The sequence below is a fragment of the Trachemys scripta genome, chromosome 9, assembly GCF_013100865.1.
Source record: "Trachemys scripta elegans isolate TJP31775 chromosome 9, CAS_Tse_1.0, whole genome shotgun sequence".
Taxonomy (NCBI): Eukaryota; Metazoa; Chordata; order Testudines; family Emydidae; genus Trachemys; species Trachemys scripta.
The window spans coordinates 102229861-102252066 of NC_048306.1; the positions used below are offsets into that span (position 1 = coordinate 102229861).

Consider the following 22206-nt stretch of genomic DNA (forward strand, 5'->3'; position numbering starts at 1 on the left):
GTACAGCCCACGCTGACGCCCCTGCCGCTGCATCTTCTCTGCTATTTTTAGCATGATTGCAGCTAGGGCAGGTATGTCTACGGTGCTGCAAATCACACCCTTGACTGCAGAGCAGACGTAGCCTGAGAGTTTGAAGGGTCATTATGGGACTACAGCCACACAATGGAGTGGCCTAACTTCTTTGGAAGATCAGTGTCCAGGGGAGGCAGTGCACTCCTGCAGTGTGTGACCAGCCCCACATGTCAGTAATAGAGACTCAGCCTTTTGAAAGGCCCATCTCACAATGCACCATGAGCACTGAATTATATCGCACCGAAGGGGCCATACTGTCTGGTTTTGCTTTCATATCATAAGAACAGCCACGCTGGGTCAGATCAAAGGTCCATCTAGCCCAGTGTCCTGTCTACTGACAGTGGCCAATGCCGGGTGCCCCAGAGGGAATGAACAGACCAGGTAATCATCAAGTGATCCATCCCGTCGCCCATTCCCAGCTTCTGGCAAACAGAGGCTAGGGACACCATTCCTGCCCATCCTGGCTAATAGCCATTGATGGACCTATCCTCCATGAATTGATCTAGTTCTTTCTTGAACCCCGTTATAGTCTTGGCCTTCACAACATCCTCTGGCAAAGAGTTCCACAGGTTGCCCGTGCATTGTGTGAAGAAATACTTCCTTTTGTTTGTTTTAAACCTGCTGCCTAGTAATTTAATTGGGTGACCCCTAGTTCTTGTGTTATGAGAAAGAGTAAATAACACTTCCTGATTTACTTTCTCCACACCAGCCATGATTTTATATCACATGTATATATAAAACACTCAGAGAAGGTGCAATACAAGAAATGATACAAACAATGGGGTTTGGTTATGGTTCCATCAAGGCCATGTACTTGAAGTTTGAGTTGAAATGCTGGGGGAGAGGGTGCTCTGGCAGTAACTGTAGCCATCTCATTTTCCCTTGGTTTGAGTCTGAGCCCCTTTCAGCCTAAATCTCTGGCAGGTCTCTTCCCCCCCACAGGGAGACAGAATCTTATTTGACACAGCAAATGGACAAATAAGATCAAATGGAAATTTTCTCCCCCTCGTCTGTCACAAGTGCAACATTTTCTCTTCCTGGTTTCTGCAGTCTCACTTGATGGCCTGGTTTGATTCCAGGCGCTCCCAGCTGAACTCCATTGTTACTAATAAACCAATAACGAGTCCATCACACTCACTTTGTCAAAGCAGATGAGGTTCAGCTGACCACACACATTGATCCTCTGAGGACTGATGCAGAAGATTCCCTTTTTCTTCAGCCTGCCCTGCGTATAAATGATCCCCGTCGTCAAAGCAGCAGGGAGAGCTGGAGGGACTGCAATAGTGATGACGTCCAGTGCCTTTTTCACCACTTCTCCTGCCTCTTCCTGACACAAAACAAGTGCTGTTATCAGCAAGAGAACATCAGCTTGCTCTATGGGACTAAGATTTCATCAGCAAGCAGGTAATACTAGGGTTGTGTCCAAAATCTTGACAGGTGCAAAAATCACTTCCCTGTTGCTGAAATGTAGCCACTTCTGGGGTGGAACATGGGAGCTGTTTAAAAGACCCTAGCAACATGATACAACAATTTAGAGGGCAGGAAGTGAAAAATACTTGACAGTATCCTGGGGTCCTATGTGGCCACCTTGTGTCATACCGTTGGCAGCAAAACCTCTCTATTATGAAGCTTACCTGGGTGGAAGGCTGGTTGTGCAGAGGTATAGAGCAGATGTAGGTGCTAATATACTACACCCCCTCCCCTGTTGTTGGCATAGCAGGGAAAGTATAGCTACAAAAACGGGGTCTGATTGGGATACCCTATGCTCTGCCAATCCCGGCCTACGTTTCTGGCACCCTGGGGCCATTCCAGGCTGGTACAATTAGAGCACACCTCAGACTGCTGTAACACACACAGGACAGCACCAGGAATGGGGCAGTGCAAGGAATAGCTTTAAATCCCCGTTTCACTCCAGGCCCTGTCTTTTGCCCTGTGGGCTCTGGCTAAAGCCGAGGGTTTTGCTGACACTGAAGAAGGAAATTAGGAAAACAGAAGGCAATCGCCAGAAGGCCAGGTTACTAGGGCAACAGCCCTACTTACTGCAAAAATTGCCACAGCATCGTTAATGATCCTAGGCAGGGAGGTGTTTGCTTTTATGGCTTCTCCTAAAGATGAGTTCAACTGAGACTGTCTCTCAAATTGCTCATAACGGGCAGACCAAGGGTCCCGCTAGCCCAGTATCCTGTCCCTTGTAGTGGCCAGTGCCAGGGCTTCAGAGGGAATGAATCGAACTGGGCAAGTCTGAGCGATCCATCCCCAGCTTGTGGCAACGGGAGGGTTAGGGACACCCCGAGCATGGGGTTATGCCTCTGACCATCTTGGCTAAGAGCCATTGATGGACCTGGCCTCCAGGAACTTATCTCATTCTTTTATTAACCCAGTTATACTTTTGGCCCTCACAACATCCCCTGGCAACGTGGGCTGACTGCGTTGTGTGAAGAAATACTTCCTTTTGTTTGTAAACCTGCTGCCTGTTCATTTCATGGGTGACTCCTGGTTTTTGTGTGATGTGAAGGGGTAACTAACACTTACTCACTTTCTCCACACCACTCATGATTTTACAGACCTTTATCATCTCCTCCCTTAGTCGTCCTTTTTCTGAGCTAGACAGTCCCAGTCTTTCTAATCTCTCCTCATAGGGAAGCTGTTCCAAACCCCTAATCATTTTTGTAGCGTCCTGGGCGGATACAGAATTGCTATCTGCGGATGCAGATACCCACAGATATAAAGTGGATGTCGGCGGAGCTGCAGGGCTCTACCAGGAACTGCAGTGGAGAAAGCAGCAGCATGTCGGGCCGCTGCTCACAGGAGACAGTGCACAGCCCGGGCAGCTCCTCCAGCGTGGCTGTACGGCTCCCAGCCCTGCTCACTGGGGTGGGAGCCCCTGGTCACGCTAGAGTGTGCAAACGGTTCACATGCCCCTGGACAGGAGATGCAGACAGCTACCATGCTTACAAAAGTGGCCTCTAATTTGGGCACCCCAAATGTCTGAGGGACAGCTGGAGAGACCGCCGGTGTGACTGGCAGACGTGCTGAGCACCTGCAATGCCTGCTGGTTCCAGCTATGTTCCCAGCTGCTCAGCCCCTCTGAATATGATGCTCAAGGGATCTCAAGTTGGGGCCTCCAAAACTAAGGCACTGAAAATTAAAGCCACTTTTAAAATCATGAGCCTAAGTAACTCGCCCAAGACCACAGAACGAGACACTGCAGACCTGGAATTCAAATGAGGAACTCCTAGCTCAATCCACTAGAACGTGCCATATCTGAAGCATTACCAGTGTCCAGTCTGTGTTCACCATTCCTCCCCCACTGTTCCTATATCAGACCACGCGGTGCACCAATCTCACTCGATTTTTCTGTCTGTTGTAGGTAACTCGAAGGTGTCTGTCTTGTTAATAGCTCAGCACTGATGGAAGCTGACACATTCCGTATCTGGCAGGACTGAATTTCAGGTAAGTCTGACAATATGGACACCCAGGTTCCTGCAGCTTTGATTGTCTCACCTTGTATATTCTGTATTCCAAGTGAGAACGTTCAATATAGAAGGAGACGCTGTAGAGCAGGACTGGGTTGCATTTTAAACACACTTTCCTGGAAAACAGCTTGAGGTAAACTCACTCTCTGAACCAAATGTTTGAAGATTGACTAGGGAATATATTTTTCCCCTTTGGAACAAACTGCAGAATAAAGATTTTTGCCTCTCAGGATTTGGCCTTTTCAATGGCTTCTCCAAACATGGCCAGTTCCTAGCAGCTTTCAAAAAGCTGCCTTTTCCAGTCTGGCACTTTTCTGTGTGTCGCCCACACCCTGTGGCACATTTGTGATTTTTTTTTTTTAATACAAAATCTAGGAATGTGCAAAAGTGCAGAACATATTGCAAATAATTTCTGTGGTGTATTTGTTGCATTTCACATCATCTGCCTTCCTGCTCTGAACTGTTGCATTCGTGAAATATCATGACTATTTTTAAATGAACATTTTAAGCATTGACAGCGCGCTCAGTGCTGTATGAGCCCCAGCTATGAAGAGAATCTTTATCTCAAAGAGCAAACTAAAGGACTCACTGGGGAGACCTCCGAGGAAATGTTAACATAGAATATTTGTGGGGGTTTGCACCTTGGTATGAAAATGAGAAGTGGTGCTTTTTTGTTTGTTTCTGTAAAAAAATTCATTTTAAAATGACCCCACATTCTAGTGCAAATATGTAGTGAAAATAAGACCAAATTTCATAAGTGCAACAAAATGTAAGACACTCCACATTTTTGTGCCTTCTGAATTTTGTTGTGGCGATTTGTCCCACTCACCCCGTTTAGTGCAAAAACACACACTGTATAGATCATTCCAATGGTCGCAAGCCCTATGAGGCACATCAGGAACCGTAAGGCGTCTCTGTACAGCTTGAAATTCATGGGCTTAGGGTAGAGAATAGACCTGACCAGGTCTCCTTTGGCTGTGTTGAAACCTGAAGTGACAAACCAAACCCACAAGACATCAGGAAATGGTGGAATTGGTTCGAAAAGTTCATTAAGAAAAATGGTGGAATGAGAAGATTCATAGCTACTGTAACTTAAAAAGAGAGACCCAGATCTCACATTACAATTCATAAAAGCTACTATATGGAAACATTCTTTCCAGAGACGGTGATATTTGTCTTAAGCAATCATCAGCATGTCCAATCCTGCAAACGCTCACTACTGTGTGTAGTACTTACTACCATGAGCAGACGCATATAGGTGTCTTCGGGAGGACTAAACACAATAGTAAGTAATTGTGTGATTGGGCACTCAGTGATCACGAAAAGTTGATTGCCTAATAGGTTTGCCTTCAAATAAAGGTCAGACAACATTGTACTGTAAACCTCGGGGATCCTTCCAAGTGATTACTTGAGCTAGAAGATTCTCAGTGGCAGGTGCTGGACTTTAGTGCTGGTTTTACAATACAGAAGAGATTAAGAGCATTGTGAGGATGTTTTGAGTCTCCCATCTGTGGCTGAGGTGTGCCATCCACTGCTAACCCAGTCCTCATGAAGGCTCTGTGAAACCCGTTGGTTTGTGGGAGGATGAGTTTCAGGGAACCTTACTACTGGGTCTTGGGAAAGCAGATTTTTACCTTGAGTTTCAGATTCACCTGAACCCAGAATCTGTCTGAAATTTGGCTAAAACAAGCACCCAAGCGAGTTGCATCAAATCAAAAGGCATTTTCTGAGATCCCTCCATCCTCCAAAAGGCCTGCTCTGCTGCTGGCCTTAGCCATCGTCTGTGGTGAGGCAAGTGCCTCTCTACCTCCTCTTATGCTTCAACTTCTTCAGTGGGTGGATGGGTGGCATGGCTGGTCTGCTGTCCTCTCTTACTACTTTTCGGGGAAAGGGAAAGACATGGAGAGGTGGACCTGCTCCTCTTTCTCAAATCCTCTGCATCCGCCAGTCTCTCTCATCACCAGAAGTTGGTCCAATAAAAGATCTGACCTAACCCACCTTGTCTCTCTAAGAACTGATCTAGCATTAGCAGTGTTGATTGGCCCCTGACCTGATCTTGGAGGGTCTATGGTTTTGGATAAAATAATAATGGAAATTTTTGAAGCTGTAACAGCAAGCAGAAAAACTAAAATGCATGTATTAAAAATAGGCTTGGCTAGAGGTTTTAAGCATTAAGTGTTACAGGCTTAGAGTGAGACCTAGAAGTTAGCAATATGCATATTGTGATAAATAGGATAAACCCACAAATGAACAGATGGTAGCATCTTAGGGGCTTTCTGCAGTAAGAGCTAACCTCTGATGTACCAAAACTATTGGTTTAACTGTCGGAAATGTCATTATGGGCAACCGGAATACCACATATGGATGACTGGAACCCTAAAATAGAGCTCCCAGAATACCAGATATGAATAGATGGCTGTGACTTGATCACACATGGTCCAGATGCATGTGGGTGGAATGGAACAGTGTATGAGAGGTTGTCAAGCCAGCCCCTAGTTGGGACACCAAGGATGACCAAATGGCCGAAGCCTGACTACAAACAAGCCCCCTGTAATGATCTCCACTTTTTCTTGTATCTTAGCTGTTGCTTATAACTTTATGGAGACTGATATGTCAACACTGGGGGATTGCTTTATGTGGAGCCCGCCTAAGGCTGTAAGCATGCATGATCCAGGGGGTGTTTTGTTAGACAGATCTGGTTTTGTATAGTTATGCTTATGCTTGGATTTATTTGAATTTTAAGTACCATCTTCATGTTTTTTATTTGTGTGCTCTACCAATCTCAACTCAGGGAACGTTCTCACGTAGCCACCTGAGCAGAGAATCTATTAGTGCCTTGTGCGGTTTGCACCCTAAACTCATCTAAGGCTACAGCAGGATCGGAGCAGTGCAGTCTCTCGCCTATCCTCCCCCAGTGAGGAAGTGGCAGAGCAGCCGGAGCACCCTCGGGTGTTGTTCATTCCTTTACACTCTGATGTGTCTCCTTTGCGCTGAACTCAAACTCTCAGGTTCAGACCAACTCTTGCGGCCTGGCATAGCCACTGTTGTTTAAAAAGCTAGATGCTTGTGCAAACCCATGGAAACGTATCCAGAATGTGATGCTCCACCCAAGGGAGCTCTTTCCTGATCACAAAATAAATCACCAGCAATGGAATAGCCATCCTCACTCGGCCATCTCAGCCCTCCACGTAGGCACAGGACAAGAGCGTGGTGGTGCTCAGCAAACCTGGGCTCTAGTGGACTGTCGGAAACCCCTTGCCAAAAGCACCCTCGAACCAGGCATCTGAACCAGGTGGGGACTGTTAGCTGGAGCACAGCTGCCATGGGGCCCGACCAGGAGGGTGTCAATCCCGCAGCTAGCCAGGTCCTGGAGAGGAGCTGAGTATGGGACTCTGTTCTAGCATTTAGGGCTGCGTTACTGTACAGCGGTGGTCCCACACAGTATATCTGGGCGCTGTAGGCTTTAGGGCTAACGCCGTAGCATGCTGTAGTATTTTTTTTAAAGGGTTATGCCAAGCAATACAAACAAGAAATAGACATTTGGTGCAGACAGAGATCTTGGCCAAACGCTGCTCTCAGCCAGACTGGGGTGAATGGGGAGTAAATCCATTACCATCCATGTGACTGGTATGACAGAGGATTGGACTCGTAGGGTACAGCTACCCTGCAAACCCACCCATCCCCCCGCCGCCCCATGGCAACGAGTCTGAGCCCAGGTCACCTGACTTGGGCTTGCAGCACTCACGCTAGGGGGCTAACAATAGCCGCGGAGATGTGAGGGTTCGGGCTGGACCTTGTGCTCTGAAACCCTCCCACCTCGCCAGGTGTCAGAGCCTGGGCTCCAGCATGAGCCCGAAAGTCTACACGGCTATTTTTAGCCTCACAGATCGAGCTCTGTGAGCCCGAGTCAGTTGAGCCGGGCTCTGAGACTTGCTGCTGAGGGTCTCTCTTTGCAGTCTAGACGTGTCCTTAGCCTGGTCCAGCTACTGCGTTCGAGAAAAGCGCCGTGAAGAGTGAATTGACTCACCAGTCCTCAGCACAACAGCTCTCGCTGGCCCATTGCCATCTGCCTTGGTCTGGATGACCTCTGTTCCACAGAAAAGGACATGTCTTTTGTAATCCTCTGCGCAGCATGTTCTCCAGGGCCTGGAGTCCTCAGCCTGGGGCAAGTGGGTCTTTGTTACTGGAATGCTTTCCCCTAGAGGAGATCGGATTGCGTTAAGGAAAGTGCAGTGCATTCCAAAACCCGTGGGCATCCCTTTGAAGCCTGCACAGTAACCATTTGTAGCGTGTGTTGTGGTAAACGGCAGCTAGCCCAAGTGGCGACAAACAAGTTTGGAAAATTATTATTATTTCTATTTCTGGCCCTCATCACTGTAGCGTCTGAGCGTCTCACAATCTTCCATGTGTTTATCCGCTCACACCCCTGTGCGGCAGGGTGGGGCTGTTGGCCCATTGTACAGATGGGCACGGAGAGAATAGGTGACTTGCCCAAGGTCACACAAGTGAGTCCATGGCAGAGCAGGGAAGGGAACCTGGCTCTCCCAAGTCCCTTACAAGTGCCCTGACCACTGGAGCATCTATGCCTGCATGGATGTGTCCCTCTTCGGTGTGCATGGGGCTGCACAGGCAAATGAATAAGGGTCCATGTGAATAGTCCATGCTCAAGTCAGCGGGACAATGCCTGAGCCCTGACTCACCAAGGTAAATCTAAGACCTGATTTGTCCTTGCTCACTGAGGTCAATGATACTCCTCACGTGAGTAAGGATTTCAAGAACAGGCTTTCAATAGCTGCTCACCCTAAATGAAGACCTGAGTTGATGCTACCAGCATCCAGCCTGTTGGCTCCCAGGTGTCTGGTTGTTTGGAACCTGACCCTGGAGTCACGAAGTTATTCCCTAGGGCAGTTTAAATATTTCATTACCCAAGACAAGGGGAAGCTTTTAGTCACATGCCTGTCTGCTAACAAATATCTTCGCTCTGTCCAAGCAGAACACACCCAGTGGGCTGCTGAGTATACCAGCTGCTTTACATCCTAACCTGACACGGGTTTGCGGTGGGGAATGTCAGCAGGCTCCGTCAGTGCAGGAGTAGTCAGGCGGCTCAAACTCTCTGATCCCCTGTCCTCAAGTAAATCCTGTGAGTGCCTTGCCCTGCCCTGTGGGTCTTACTGCTTATCTCCTCAACCATCGCTGCCAAGTACAAGATTGTGTCCTGACAGTTTTCTCTTCAAAGACTTGCTTGCTCAAAAGAAATGTCTTATGCAACAGTTGCAAAGCCACAGCTTTGTGAGGTCTGTGATTTTTAAGATGGGCCACGCACCATCCTTACCTGTCAGCATGCCTTCATTTACAACGCACCCACCGCTGATCAGGATGGCATCGCATGGCATCAGGGCTTTGCCCCCTGCCAAAGCCAGCACCTCTCCTGGCACCAGATGGCATGACTCTAGCTCTTGGAAGCCTGCAGACAATGTGAGATGCAAACCTTTAGTGCTGATCTCTCGCGTAAGCAGAAAATAGTTCCAAGCACACCCCTGACCAGATCAATTGCTCCTTGTTTTGTACGTACAGATGGGCATAGCTGCCAGTCTGTCTGCGCCTCTGAGCCCCTTCCTGGTCTCTCTCTGAGGGCACCCTCTCGGGTGTCTGGCCTGGAGCCTTTACCCATCCCAGGGTGGAATTCTGCCATTCTCCCACTCTTAGACTGAGTCTGGGCCTACAGCAGCATGGGTATCCGCTGCACTTACCCCGCGGGTCTGACTGGGCTTAGCACCTGTGCTTTGAGAATCTGTGAGCAGTGGTGCACCGTGGCCAGCCTGCTGAAACCAGTCTACTGCGGCTGTACAATCGGAACAAAGCTTTTAGAGAACAGGGATTGTAAAATAACAATCGGGTACATGAATGTCTCTCCCACCTAAGATTTACCCTCCCCGCTGGTAACCGAGACAGGCCTAACTTCTTCAGACACCCCAGCGGGTGCCTGTGTCTTAGTCTGGTTCCCCCAAACAAATACCCCTCTCTTGAGGAAATGCCCTTTGGACCCTGCCTGGGTGTTCCTGGGCCTTTGCCTGTCCTGGCATTGTCTCTTAACCTCAAATGTCTGCAGAGAAGTGGGTATCTTGAGCAATTCCTTCCTTTCCTGCTTGTTTTTCCCGACAGACCCCATTAACCTAAACCCTGGGTTCTCAATCGTGGGGGTGCATCTGACTTTCGGGGGGAGCAGGGCAAGCGAGGCTAAATTTGAGTGAGTGGCGTTGCAACCTGGGTGCATGGGGTGGCAGCCCTGTTCGCTCCTGGGGGTTAGTGTTTGGACCTCCTAGAAGACATGAGCCTCTAGAAAGGGTTTTCACAAGGGCAGGATGAATGTCCTGCTCGCTAACAGAAGGGGGGCTTCAAGTAAAAAACAAAACAAAACTAAGTGGGGGCATGATTTCAAAAAAGATCTAGAACCCCTGACCTAAACTAATGTCTCCTAAACATCCCAATGAGCAGAGCACCATGCAATATTCATAATTCTTACAGAACTCCAGATCTGTCACAGAAGGGTCTGAACAAGGATCCTGGAAGCAAACTCCCCCCCCCCCCCCCCCCCCGTCCCCATCATGTGGTGAAAGTTTGGATCTGGATCTAAACACTGAGACAGAGACTGATCTCCTCAATGGGTCCAAACAAGAACTTTGGATCCAAACACCTGCCGCTGAGCAATCTGAATCCAATCTTCCTCGCTTGACCCTGTTTCTAATGGGAATGTTCAGCTGCAGATGTTAGACGGGTGCCATTGAGGTACACGGTTGCTCTGGCAAAGACAGCTCAGCTCCCCCATGCAATGGATCAGTTTTACCAAGGCAAGGCATGGCCATTTAAACCACACTCATGATACTGTACGTACGAGATTGGTGCATGAGAACACACGTCAGCATTCTTAGTGAGGTGAGCCAATAGACTGGCGTGAGATGAAAGGGAAAACCGTCCCAGAAGGAATTTTAAGAGGTCAGTTGTTGCCCTACTTACTCTCAATGCTGACATGAGCTGCTGTAACACTGGAACTGAAAACAAAAGAAACAGAAAAACGGAACAGGACGCACCTTCGTCTTTCCTGCACACAGTGACCCTGACACTGTTATGCGACTCCACCAGCCTGTGCAGTTTCATAGATTGCTGCAAATCAGGGGTGGGGAGAGGGGAGAGACAGAATGAAGTGTTGAGTGTTAACAGCTGTACAAAGAAAGGCATTATGTCATTCAGTAACTAACTCTTACTCTTGTTTGTATTGCTGTATCTACCAGAGCCTCAGTCAGGACGGACTGTGCTAGGAGCTGTACAAATTTATAGGAAGATAGCGTCTGCAACGTGCGGACAGAAACATCTAATTTTAGACAAGGTGTAACACATGGGTGTAGCAAACCACAAGCTGGAATGTGGAAGGGAGGATGAGGGTAGATTGTTAGATGATTAGTCTTGCCAGGGGTATTAACTAATAGTTCCAAGATACAGCAATGTTTATATATCTTTTCTAAAGGCTGGGATCTCCAAAGGAGCCTTATCCCAGACATATATCAAGCAGCTCCCATTGAGAGCCAGCCTTCCTGGTACAATCACTTCGACAACGTAAACATCTCGGATTCTACAGCTTTTCCTCGTGCTGCTTTGTTCATGTCTGAGAGGACGGAGCCAGAATCTTCCCAAACTAAAGGAATCTACAGACCCTTGGCAATGTCTAACCATTACGTTATCATTGTCCTTATCTTGATGCCATCGTCCACACCACGCTCAGGGATAAGGAGGAGAACTTACTCCATAATTTAGCACTGCTTTAAGCAAAAGGAAAATCACATTTACGGACCAAGTGCCAGTGATCTATTGTACCCTGTGAAAAGGCGATCTTCTCTCTAGTGTACCTTCCTCTCCTGCAGAGTCCACTCCCTGAGCGGGATTTGGGGACAATCAAAGAGCTCGACCCCAGAGAACCAATTCCAGGATCTGCAATGAGCCTGCTGCACGCTGGGGCAAGACTTCAGGACCTTTGCTGGGGGTGGGTGGATACATCTACAGTGCAGACATGGTCAGAAGCTCCCAGTTATGTACCTCAGTATTGAATCTTGGGGCTGTGGTTCCAGGAGCTTTCAGTCACTGGGGCCCCAACAACGGCACTGATTCAACCTAGTTTTATTACTGAATAGTGACTGAAACTGTAACAGTGCTGGCCTGCTTCCAATGTGAGGAACTAGCTGTTTGTTCTGTACCAGGCTGTGTGTAACATGCAATGTTCTCTGAGCTGGCTGGCAGCAGTAACCCTTTCCCTTCTCCGCGGGGCAGGGGCTCTCACCTTTCTGAGATCATACACGGTTAAGGCGATCGAAAGGAGGGACATGATTATGATAGCAATGGCATACTCCTTATAATCCTCAGCGAACCACAGACACACACTGAAGAGTTGGAACACGTAAAATGGATTTAAGACCTGTTTGGAGACAGAACAGTAGCGTAGGATTGCCAGGTGTCTGGTTTCCGACTGGAATGCCCAGTCGAAAAGGGCCGTGAAAAGTCCGGTCGGCAGTGCTGTGGCCAGCAGGTCCAGCTCCTAGGCGGGGGGCACAGGGCTGCCCCCACCCCGAGCACTGGCTCCCCTGCACCCCAACCCCCTGCCCCAGCCCAGAGCCCCCTACCGCACCCTGAACCCTCATCCCTGGCCCCACCCCAGAGCCCACACCCCCACTCCAGAGCCCGTACCCCTCCTGCACCCCAATACCCTGCCTCAACCCACAGCCCCCTCCTGCACCCCAAGTCCCTCATCCTTGGCCCCACCCCAGAGCTCGCACCCCCAGCCAAATCCCTCACTCCCCCCCCCGCATCCCAGCCCCCGGCCCACTGAAAGTGAGTGAGGGTGGGGGAAGCGAGCCACAGAGGGAAGGGAAATGTAGTGAGAGTGGGGCGGGGCCTCGGGGAAGGGGTGGGGCAGGAGGCGAGGCCTCAGGAAAGGGACAGGGCTAGGGTGTTTGGTTTTGTGCAGTTAGAAAGTTGGCAACCCTGCAGTAGCGGGGAGTTAAGAAGCCATATTTATCCTGCTCGCTTATATTCAGCTGGCTCACTCCAGTTAGAGATGGGCCTAAATCAAAGCCCTAGATCCAATCTCCCGTGCCTGCTTTGATAGCGCTGGCTGCAACCTACGCAACCTGGGCCCATCTCTGTTAGCTGGATCCGCGCTGGAACGCTGGATCCAAACCCCTTGATCAGTGGGGAAGTAAGTTTGGATGTGAAGGTCTTAGCTCAAGCCCGGTTCTCTAAGAGAAGTGGAGCAGAGAAGGTTCAGACTGTGGAATGAGGGTGGAGTCGCACAGGCCATGTTGTGCTGGCCTTCGTCAGTTAAAAGATACATTCCTTGTAGAGCATCCTAGATGTGCACAGCCCTTCGCAAGACAAAGGGTCTGTAGTGCCGGCCCAGGACGCAGACACCAACAAAACACACAACAGGGGTCCGGCCTGGAAGGGGGTGGAGGGCGGAATGGTGAGGGGATCAGTGTGTGACAGTTACCTGGAAGGGTTTTAAGTTGGAATTTGGAGAAGAGGGAGCGTGCTTAGTGGAGGGTGAGCCAAATGCCAAACAACCCATGTGCCATATGTCTGCTCTTCATGTCCAAATAGCCCCCAAAATAAAAGCAATGGAAATGCAGTTTACCTCTTTGATGAGTAGTTTCCAAATAGGGACAACCTGAATATCAATGGCATTTGGCCCACATATTAGCCTCCTGCATGGGGTAAGGATGGAGCGCTATTAAAGGAAAATCTGGCTTTCTCGCTCATTTAACTGTGTGCTCTGACAATGTGACTCAAGCAGCTGCAGCTCCCACCTCCAGTGGGAGTTAGTTCTGATCCCATTTTAAAACATAAACACACAAGGCTGCAAAAACCTTGGCTCCAAAGAGACAGAGACAAAGATGTGATGTTTTCATGTGCTAGTTGCATAGATGTGTCAGTTTTGTGGCAGATAGAAGCACAGACCCAGGATATCATAATTGTTTATGCACTTTTGTGTACACAACTGTGAGTGCACACTTTGCACACCCAATCAATATACTGCACAAATAGCTGAAGAAACTGCATGAGCTAAGCGGCAGTAAGCTATAAACATGGCCAGTTGCAAGTGCAGTCATTGCAGTTGTGCATGCAATCATAAGTAAGCGCACAAATGATATGCCCACATTTTTGCACATCCAGTTGGATGCACACAATTATAAACATCTATACCATAGATGTTAGTGTCAGAAAAGCTCTCTCCATCCATAAGAACTACATGCATAGCTCATCGGCACAATATGGCCTTAAAGAAACAAATCTTTCTCTCATGCAAAAATCCCACGTAACTAGTATCAAAAAATTCCATACCTAAAACTAAACGTTTTAAATACAAATCTCACTGTATTAGAGGAACAAGATGGGCGAGGTCTCTCTCACCAACAGAAGTTGGTCCAATAAAAGATATTACCTGACCCACCTTGTCAACCATGGCTACAACTACACTGCAAATCTCTCTGTATATAATTTAGAGCATTCTGAATGCAAGACTGAATGTGAACTCAGTTTACGAGTTGGATTATTTGCAATATACAAACAAATGAATGCAAAAATTTATTTATTTATTTTGCATTTGAACTGTAGAAACACTTAAAGACGCCAGTCAGGGCCAGGACCCTATTTTCCAGAAATGCATTAATTTACAGGAATAAACTCAATAGTTAGAACTCATTAATTTCTAACCATTTATTTACACTGATCTCTGCTGAGGGAGCTCCACTAGAAGCTAATCTGTGCTGTTTTATGGAGACTTTACTTTTGTTCTTATTTTGGAGTAAAAGAAATAGCAAACTAATTCAGACTGGAAAGCTATGGTAACTTTTTGAATGGAAACACATAACAGTGATAAACATTCAGGGACACATTTCCAAAAGTTTCAGTAGGGAACTGAGCCCATCCTTTAGTTGTCTGTATATAATTTTTCATGTAAAATCATTTTCATGTACAGTCCTGCATGCACTTACATCTGTGTGCACAAATAGTACAAGCAAAATTACACTCACCAGTAGTAGTGTAAATACAATTGCACTGTGCAAAATTATCAGTCACATTCAGACAATTGCCCCTTTAAGGACCAGTGTTTATAAAAGAGGACAGCACTTAGCATGTGAAAATCTGGTCCTAAACATCTACTTAAATCCATAGTACTAACTACTCAGGACATGTTGCAGTGTTACCTGATCTCCTGTTCCACACGTCGCAAACCAGAACCAAATTTGGCATGTATATCTGAACAAGTGTGACTGTCTTCTAGGGACCTAGAAGACGGAAGAAAAGTTTTCCTGATGATGTCATTCCAAAAGAGGTTCCATTTCCTTCGAGAACTTTGTACCCAGCAGGTTAACTCACCCAACTTTCTGGAACTGTTGTTCAGGGTTGTTCCAAATATACCGGAGTTTCTGCACTTGGATGCATCTTACCTGCCAAACCAAAGAACAACAGAAGCATTTGCAAGGTATGGAACAAAAACGTTCTCACTTTATAGTTTATAGTTCCCTCTATTTATAGAACTATAAATAGAGGGAAGCTCAACTCAAGCAAGACTGATCATGCTGGTGGGGCGGGCAAGGAAAGCACTTGGAGGTGTTTGCAGCCACATTGCAGTCTTCTTTGGTTGAAGATACACACCGACAATTGTTCAATTTAGCCCGGAGTTTAGGAGCGCTCCTGAAGTTCTCACTAACACTGAGCACTCTCACGTGCACCACCAGACTGCCATTTATGACTGGCTAGATGATTCTGTCCCTCCTGGTGGACAATAACCCAGCTTCAGAGACACAAACTTTTCTCAGTTCGTGGCTGGACTACGGCGATGCAAAGTACCTACCAGGGCCGGCCCACAATATTTTGGCACCTGAGGCGGGGAGCTCAAATGACGCCCCTGTGCCCCCTCGCTTGGGCCAAAACTTTGAAAGGTCTCAATTCTGCCTTCTTCCTGTTCTACTCCTCTCATGGTACTGCTCTGCTACCTAATCCAATAAAGGAGAACTAACAACTTAAAATGCCTTGTTCAAAAATGTTAAGTAACACTTAACTTTCAAACGCCTGAACAGCAAATGTAACTTTTCTTGTCTGCATAGTAAACACTGGCATTTTTATCTGTTTGAATAATCAAAGTGGGGCTTTCCCGGCCTTCTTGGTTGCAAAGATTTGAACTGCTTCCTGAAGGTCCACAGTCTGGGCCAGCTCGTGCTCTACTGACGTGGTTGCAAGGCCGACCAGCCTCTCCTGTGGCATTGTGGAGTGTAGATGTGTTTTTATTAACTTCAGCTTGGAGAAGCTTCTCCACTGGCAACTGTTACAGGCTCCTCCTCCTCTCTCTCCCTGCAGCTCCTGCTGCTTTCTGTTATTCCCTCTCACCTTTTCTCCTGCCTGCCTGTTATGTCTCTTGTGCCCTCCTTCCTCCAGCACAGCACTCCACCATCTCTGTGCATCTCGAGCAGAGAGAATACATATGCACCAGCAGCAGACACAATTTTCGATACTCTGGGTCCTAGTGGCGCCTCGCCACAGTCTGGCACCTGAGGCGGCCGCCTCAGTTCGCCTCATGGTAAGGCCAGCCCTGGTACCTACCTATGAAGCCATCAGCCACCTGGACATTCTAACTGGTACAGAGTGCAGTATCCTATCGCCTCAGCTCCGTGAGCATCAGACCTATGCCCTCATTGCACTGGCTTGCCGTAGAATACCAAGTCACATTCAAGGACATTTGCTTTAATGAGAAGCGTGGAGGGAAAACTCTGCTCATGTGTTCTCCGATTTACCCTCTTAAGGCCTGGCCCCATGAGACGTTGCACACTTGAATGGGAGAGAAAAGTTCTCAGCTCCTTGCAGGATCAACCTGTAACATTACAATAACTCTCCATTGCAATCAATAGTTTAGAAGGCACAGGGATTTTGTACTGGCTTTTAGGAAGGGGCCTGTGACCTGGGATTAGAGGATTATGCTATTTGCTCTTGGCCGCTTTGAAAACTTGTTTGTCTACTTAAATGTTTTGACGGATATGAAAGATTTGCTGAAAGGCGCTGTTATTTGAGGGCTGGGGGGGTTTAAAACATGATTAATTCCATCCCCTGAAGAATGTTATGAGTCACTCTCCACTTTCACACTATGCCTGTGGATTGAAGTTACTGGCACTAAATTTAAATATGGATGTTTATATATTCCCAGGAGGAAAAAAAGCTTTGTTCAAACCCAGTTAAGGTTGTAAAACTGTACCAGTAGCTTCGGCTAGAAACCTTATTGGAAATATCAAAATAAATGCTAACAAGTAGTTACTGAAGATGCATATAACATCTGCATGGGGTCCCAGCCCTGTGGCCTAGTGGCTAGGGAAAAAGGCTGGCAATCAAGATACCTGGACTTCTAGTCTCAGGGATTACACTGATTTACTGTGTGACCTTGGGCATGTCATTTAATTTCTCAATGTGATACTTGCCCTATCTGTAAAATGGGGATAATGGTGCTTACACACATCTATAGAGGGCTTTGAGATCTCTTCAAATTAATAACTCACCTACCATCTCCCCAGCCCTTGGCTTGGATTTCCAAACTGTGTTTGAACTGTTTGCAGAGGGAAGGAAGGATAAGGTCTTAGCAGGGGCAGTCTGGTGCGTAATATCCTACCTCGGAATAACGGTTGCAAAATGCAATTTGGTGCAGCCAAAGGCAAAAAACTAAAATGTTTTCCAGAGCCAGGGACAGAGCTCAGCCATCCTGAGGAGGGATGGAATAGCAGCACCGAGCAAGGGAGGAGACCAGGAACTCTCCAATTTCATTCACCCTTCAATCTTCTCCGCTAGTGCCGTACACTGGACCAGTGAGTCTCAGCCTGTGGACCCCCAGCTGAAGTCTGGGCTGACGTGGGTCAGGATCCTGCTCCCACTGTGCTGTGAAAGCTCAGCTGCTCAGTCACTTACAGCCAGTTTCTCCTCTGATGCCAGGAGCAGCCCATAAACCAGTCTGTTAATCCCTGTGCCAGGGCCGGGAGTCCACTTGTGGGGCGCCTACAGCAAGATGCTTCTTGGAGGGTTCTCCACCCCATCTCTTCCCTCCTTCCTCCCCCTCTCCTTTGTAAGACTGATGCAGTGCCTCCCTCAGAAGGAATGACAGAGCAGGAATGGCCTTCCCCGCAGAGAGTGAGGGAGAGGGCCTGGTGACAGGTCTTTTCCCAGAGAAGGCCAGTGGAGTACCCTGATCTTCACCCAGGTAGCTCTATCTGTTGACCATGGCACTTATGCAGATGCAGGCTTCTTAATTCCATGTTCAATTCAGGCATGTCTCACAAACCGGTTTCAACCTGTCACCTCCCGCACACACATTTTTATTTATTTATTTGTTTGTTTGTTTTGCATGTCCCCAAAGCAGTCTCTGATTAATGCAAAGGATTCTGGGGCACGTCTCAGGCCTTTGCATGTGGAGTCATCATAAGACCATGTTAACTCCTGTTATATGAACCATGTTTTAAAGTCACTTACTTTTAAATCTGGTTTCATTATGGCTTTGTTTATGATGGAGTTTTCATCAGCAATGATTGGATAATCTGATCTAAACTTGTACAGTGCAGACACAGAGATCCACATCACCTTCTTCCGGGAATAAATCTGAAATTCATCCTAGGGAAACAGAAGCCATCATGAATTTGCACGAAGAAATCCTGCACATAAGTGAGGTCCCGAAAGCATGTGTATTACAGTCCCTTTGAGAATAACACTGACCAGTAATGGCCCTGCTCCTCAGTTGCTTTAAATCTACATAGCTCCATTGTCCTAAGTGACACTATGTTAATTTACACCAGCCAAAGATCTGGCCTGGAAATGAAACATTCAGCCTGAAAGGTGGGATTTCACTCTTCATTGTCTGTGGCTTTATTAACAAGAGCAAAGGTGAAAGAAGGGTTTAGAATGTATAGGACTTGCATTTGTTTTTCACACGCGTCTCTTTGAGCATTTGATGCTGGTGAGCAGAACGCTTTCAGACATTTATATCTGATGGGCATTTCCGAGTTGATAGACAACGCCGTGGCAGTCACGCACTGTCACAGACGTTCCCAGGGAATGGAGTCGCCTTCCTACGCCTGTGTTCTTCATGGGCTTTCTAAGCAAAACAATCCCCCCCTCCAGAAATAAAGTAACGCCGTGCAGTGCTCCTGTTCCCTGTCTGAGCAGGGGGGTCATGGATCAAAGAGAGGTGGAAGGGAAGGAATGTATTCCAGAAATCCCAGGTTGTAGAAGAGCAGCCACTGCCCCCCTGGGGCTGGACCCATGAAAGTGTGGCTCTCACGTCCTTGCCCTGGGTTCCCCCTTGGGGACCACAGGGGGTTATTTGGATCAGTTATGGAGGCCCCTCTTTTGTACACAGGGAGTGCAGAGACCCTCCTTCGTGGCCATTCTGCCCACTCACCAGGCGGCCCTGTTGCAGGGCTGAAGTGCAAGGGAGGGCGTTGGGCAACATAAAGCACATCATACTGTCGGCCAGGGATTCTCGACCTGAGGATTGCGATCACCCTGCCCTTCCCATAGTGCTAAATGGAAGGTGGTTCTCAGCTAGGTGGGAGGGAGGCTCGAAGAAGGATGCGGAGGGGATGGAGAAGGCTGAGTACCACTCCTGTAAGTAAAGATGGAGGAGTAACGGTGACATCCTCCAGCAACCTCAAAATGTAGATAATAAATGATCTAGAAAATAGTAGTAACCTAAAGTAACGGAAGGTGAGCAAATATCAATGTCCAAAGCATCTGCACTATTATTACACGATATCAGCAACTCGGGCATTCAAATCACATGGGAATACAAACGGTGTTATTTGCATAGAAATCTGTCCTCCCTGCAACACGTAGTTAAGATGCAGAACCAGGTGAATAACATTAATAGAAAGCCAGTTTCTTCATTAAAATTAGAAAAAAACAACAAAAAGAATAAAATGTTATGATCCTTTCATCTCTGTCGATGAAGCTAATAAGCCAGCCCTGCGCTTGAGCTAGGAGGCAGAAAAGAAGAGGAGGGCTCACAGTGTGTCCAGGATTGAAACCTCTTTTAATAGCCAATGTGACAGCTAACCAGCCTCTGTGATGATGAGCTGTAAACGTGTCACAGTGAAGCTGATGATGATTATGAATGCTGATTGGATAAGCTGAAGAAGAGAAATCCCCCTTCCCATCCAATGACAGTTATCTAATCAGATAAACACTAAAACACAAAAGTGCCGTTTTGATGCAAAGAACCCAGGAAGGAGCTTTTAAACTGTCTGCTGCCCAAAGCACACTTTGAGAGAGGCCCCTGATAACAAGAATGTTAGATATTATTCAGTCCTTGTCTAATTACATAACGGCTCATTTAGAATCTCATTTGTTTGGAAAGTACTTGGCATGGCAAATCCATTTAAAATGCACATGAGAACGAGTAATTACAAATGCAAGATGAGCTCGGGATTAAAAAGGCAAGATTAGATCTAAAATGCTTTTTTGATTAGGACAGTCTCAGGGGCTTTTATGGAGCAAAGTGTGTTTCATGGAGAAACAGTCAATAGACGACCTCCTTGATTTCAAAAATGGGCGTATGCAACTGCTTCCCCCTGTGGTCACTTCCTATGTGCAAACAAACCCTGTGACTGTACGTGGCAAATCAAGCGATCACACGAGCAAGTGGCCAGTCACACATCTGACTGCTCCTTGGGCCATTGTTTGGGAACTTTTGAAATAGAGTAAATCCAAGTTTTCAAACCTCAAAAGAATATTCAGGCTCAATTTTAATTCGGAGTGAAGTTTTGAGTTGTTTCTTGTTGGTTATTGGTGGCATGCGTGACACAAAGTTGGGGGTAATGGGGACAATGCAGTTCCCAGTGAACAAGAATCTGCATAATTAAACCTCCATTTTAACAGCCTGGATGGCCCTCTCAGCAGGGGGAGCAAGGACTGACTGGACATGGCGTATGAGCTCCCCTTTCACCCCTAGAGACGGTCCCTTTGTGTCAGAGTTGAGGCACATTGGCAGGCAGCAATATGGAGCCACAGCTGCACCTGTGCTATGGGTAACCAGGGGATTTCAGTCTCCAGTTCTGTCAGCTCAGCACTCTTGAGATCTGAGAGAGGCCACAACTCCACCCAAACTCCATCACGAACATCAGTGGGGAGGGACAGACCCACATGGAGGCTGAGGTGGGGAGGAGTAGGCATCTTGGACACCATCCAAAGAGAAGACAGATAAAAGACAGCTTAGATTCCCTAGCAAATGCCACAGTCATGGAATCACAGGATCCATGGGGCCTCTCCCCACAATACTGTGAAGCATGCTATCCACTTGGCTGATGCCCTCTACTCCACGTGCATTGTATGTATATTGTAAAGCACTTTGAAATGAAAGTTGCCAACTGTACGTTGTTGTTGTTGTCTTTATTATCTTATTAAGGCATCGGCAGTGTAAGAGATCCAGGTTACATGGGTTCCCTCTACTTCCTTAGCTATGTGCTAGCAAGTAATTTACAAAGGAAAGTGGGCACCTACTGTTGTTCTGAGCAATGTGACGTCTGCTTCTTGCAAGCTGCAGGGGATGCAGTTTGCCCACACATCCCACGCTGGTTTCCAGTAAAATACAAGCCGGAGAACCCCGCAGGACAGAATGTACCCAGCAATGCACATGGCTTTCCGGCAGCCCTGGGTTTTGTAGCCAAATATCTCCTGTTGAGCAAAGAAAAAGAAAAGGTAATGAGAAGCATTTTATTTAAAGAACTGTTGAGAACACAACATTATCCTTTCATCCAGAGCTCTGTGAACGCCCCCAGGGTTAAGAGGTGGTGACTGGGGTTGTGCTGTGAAACTCCCAGCCACAAAAGACTCACCTGGCTCCATTATAGCAGGGGGTCGGCAACCTATGGCACGGGTGCCAAAGAGGGCACGCAAGCCGATTTTTAATGGCACGCTGCTGCCTGCCGGGTCCCGCTCAGCCCACTGCCAAACCCCGTGCCATTAAAAATCCTGCCCGACCCAGCCCGCTCTTCTCCGCCCCCCGCCTACCGCTCTCTCTGGTGGGGGCGGGGGGCAGAAGCAAGCTTGGGCCTGCCGGGTGCTGCTGTAGGGCAGGCTCCGCCGCAGCCAAGCTTCCCCTCCCCCGCCTCTTTCCCCAGCGTGCTGCGTCGAGCCTTGTCTCCCCTTCCCCCCTGCCGCCGATGGCCCTTGAGAGAGAGGGGGGAAGAGCAGCCCCAGCGCCCTCGCTGCTCAGACCGGGAAGGGAGGCAGGAGCGGGGCCTTGGGGAAGGGGGGTGGGAGCGGGGCATATCCCTCCAGCCCCCTGCCATGAGCCGCTCAGGGCAGGGGGCTGGGAGCACCCCCCGATCCCAGCCCCCCGCCCAGCCCTCTACCCTGACCCCTGCATCCCCCCCACGACCCCATCCCTGACTCCTACTCCCTCCACACATACCCAGCCCCCCCACACCCCATGCCCTGACTCTTGCACCTCCCACATCCCCACCCTGAGCACGAGGTTGGCAGGGGGCTGTGCGGGACCGGCGGCTGGGACCCCAGCTGGCAAGGGGCCGGCAGCCAGAACCCCAGACCGGCAGCGGGCTGAGCGGGGCCAGCACCCCCGACC

The 22206-nt window shown here is 48.2% G+C and overlaps 1 protein-coding gene across 1 annotated transcript in view; it reads right to left on the minus strand.

Annotated features, from left to right (window-relative positions):
* The window catches only part of LOC117883326 (probable cation-transporting ATPase 13A4), a 73678-nt gene that overhangs the window by 36286 nt on the left and 15186 nt on the right, over positions 1 to 22206 (minus strand). The window contains exons 2-12 of the mRNA XM_034782556.1: positions 21123 to 21296; positions 18102 to 18239; positions 14973 to 15043; positions 14801 to 14881; positions 13228 to 13297; positions 11878 to 12012; positions 10637 to 10709; positions 8881 to 9012; positions 7576 to 7746; positions 4378 to 4535; positions 1211 to 1399 (exon numbers count right to left, since the gene is read on the minus strand). Of these exons, the coding sequence (XP_034638447.1) occupies positions 1211 to 1399; positions 4378 to 4535; positions 7576 to 7746; positions 8881 to 9012; positions 10637 to 10709; positions 11878 to 12012; positions 13228 to 13297; positions 14801 to 14881; positions 14973 to 15043; positions 18102 to 18239; positions 21123 to 21296 (1392 nt within the window). The remainder of the gene's footprint in view (positions 1 to 1210; positions 1400 to 4377; positions 4536 to 7575; positions 7747 to 8880; positions 9013 to 10636; positions 10710 to 11877; positions 12013 to 13227; positions 13298 to 14800; positions 14882 to 14972; positions 15044 to 18101; positions 18240 to 21122; positions 21297 to 22206) is intronic.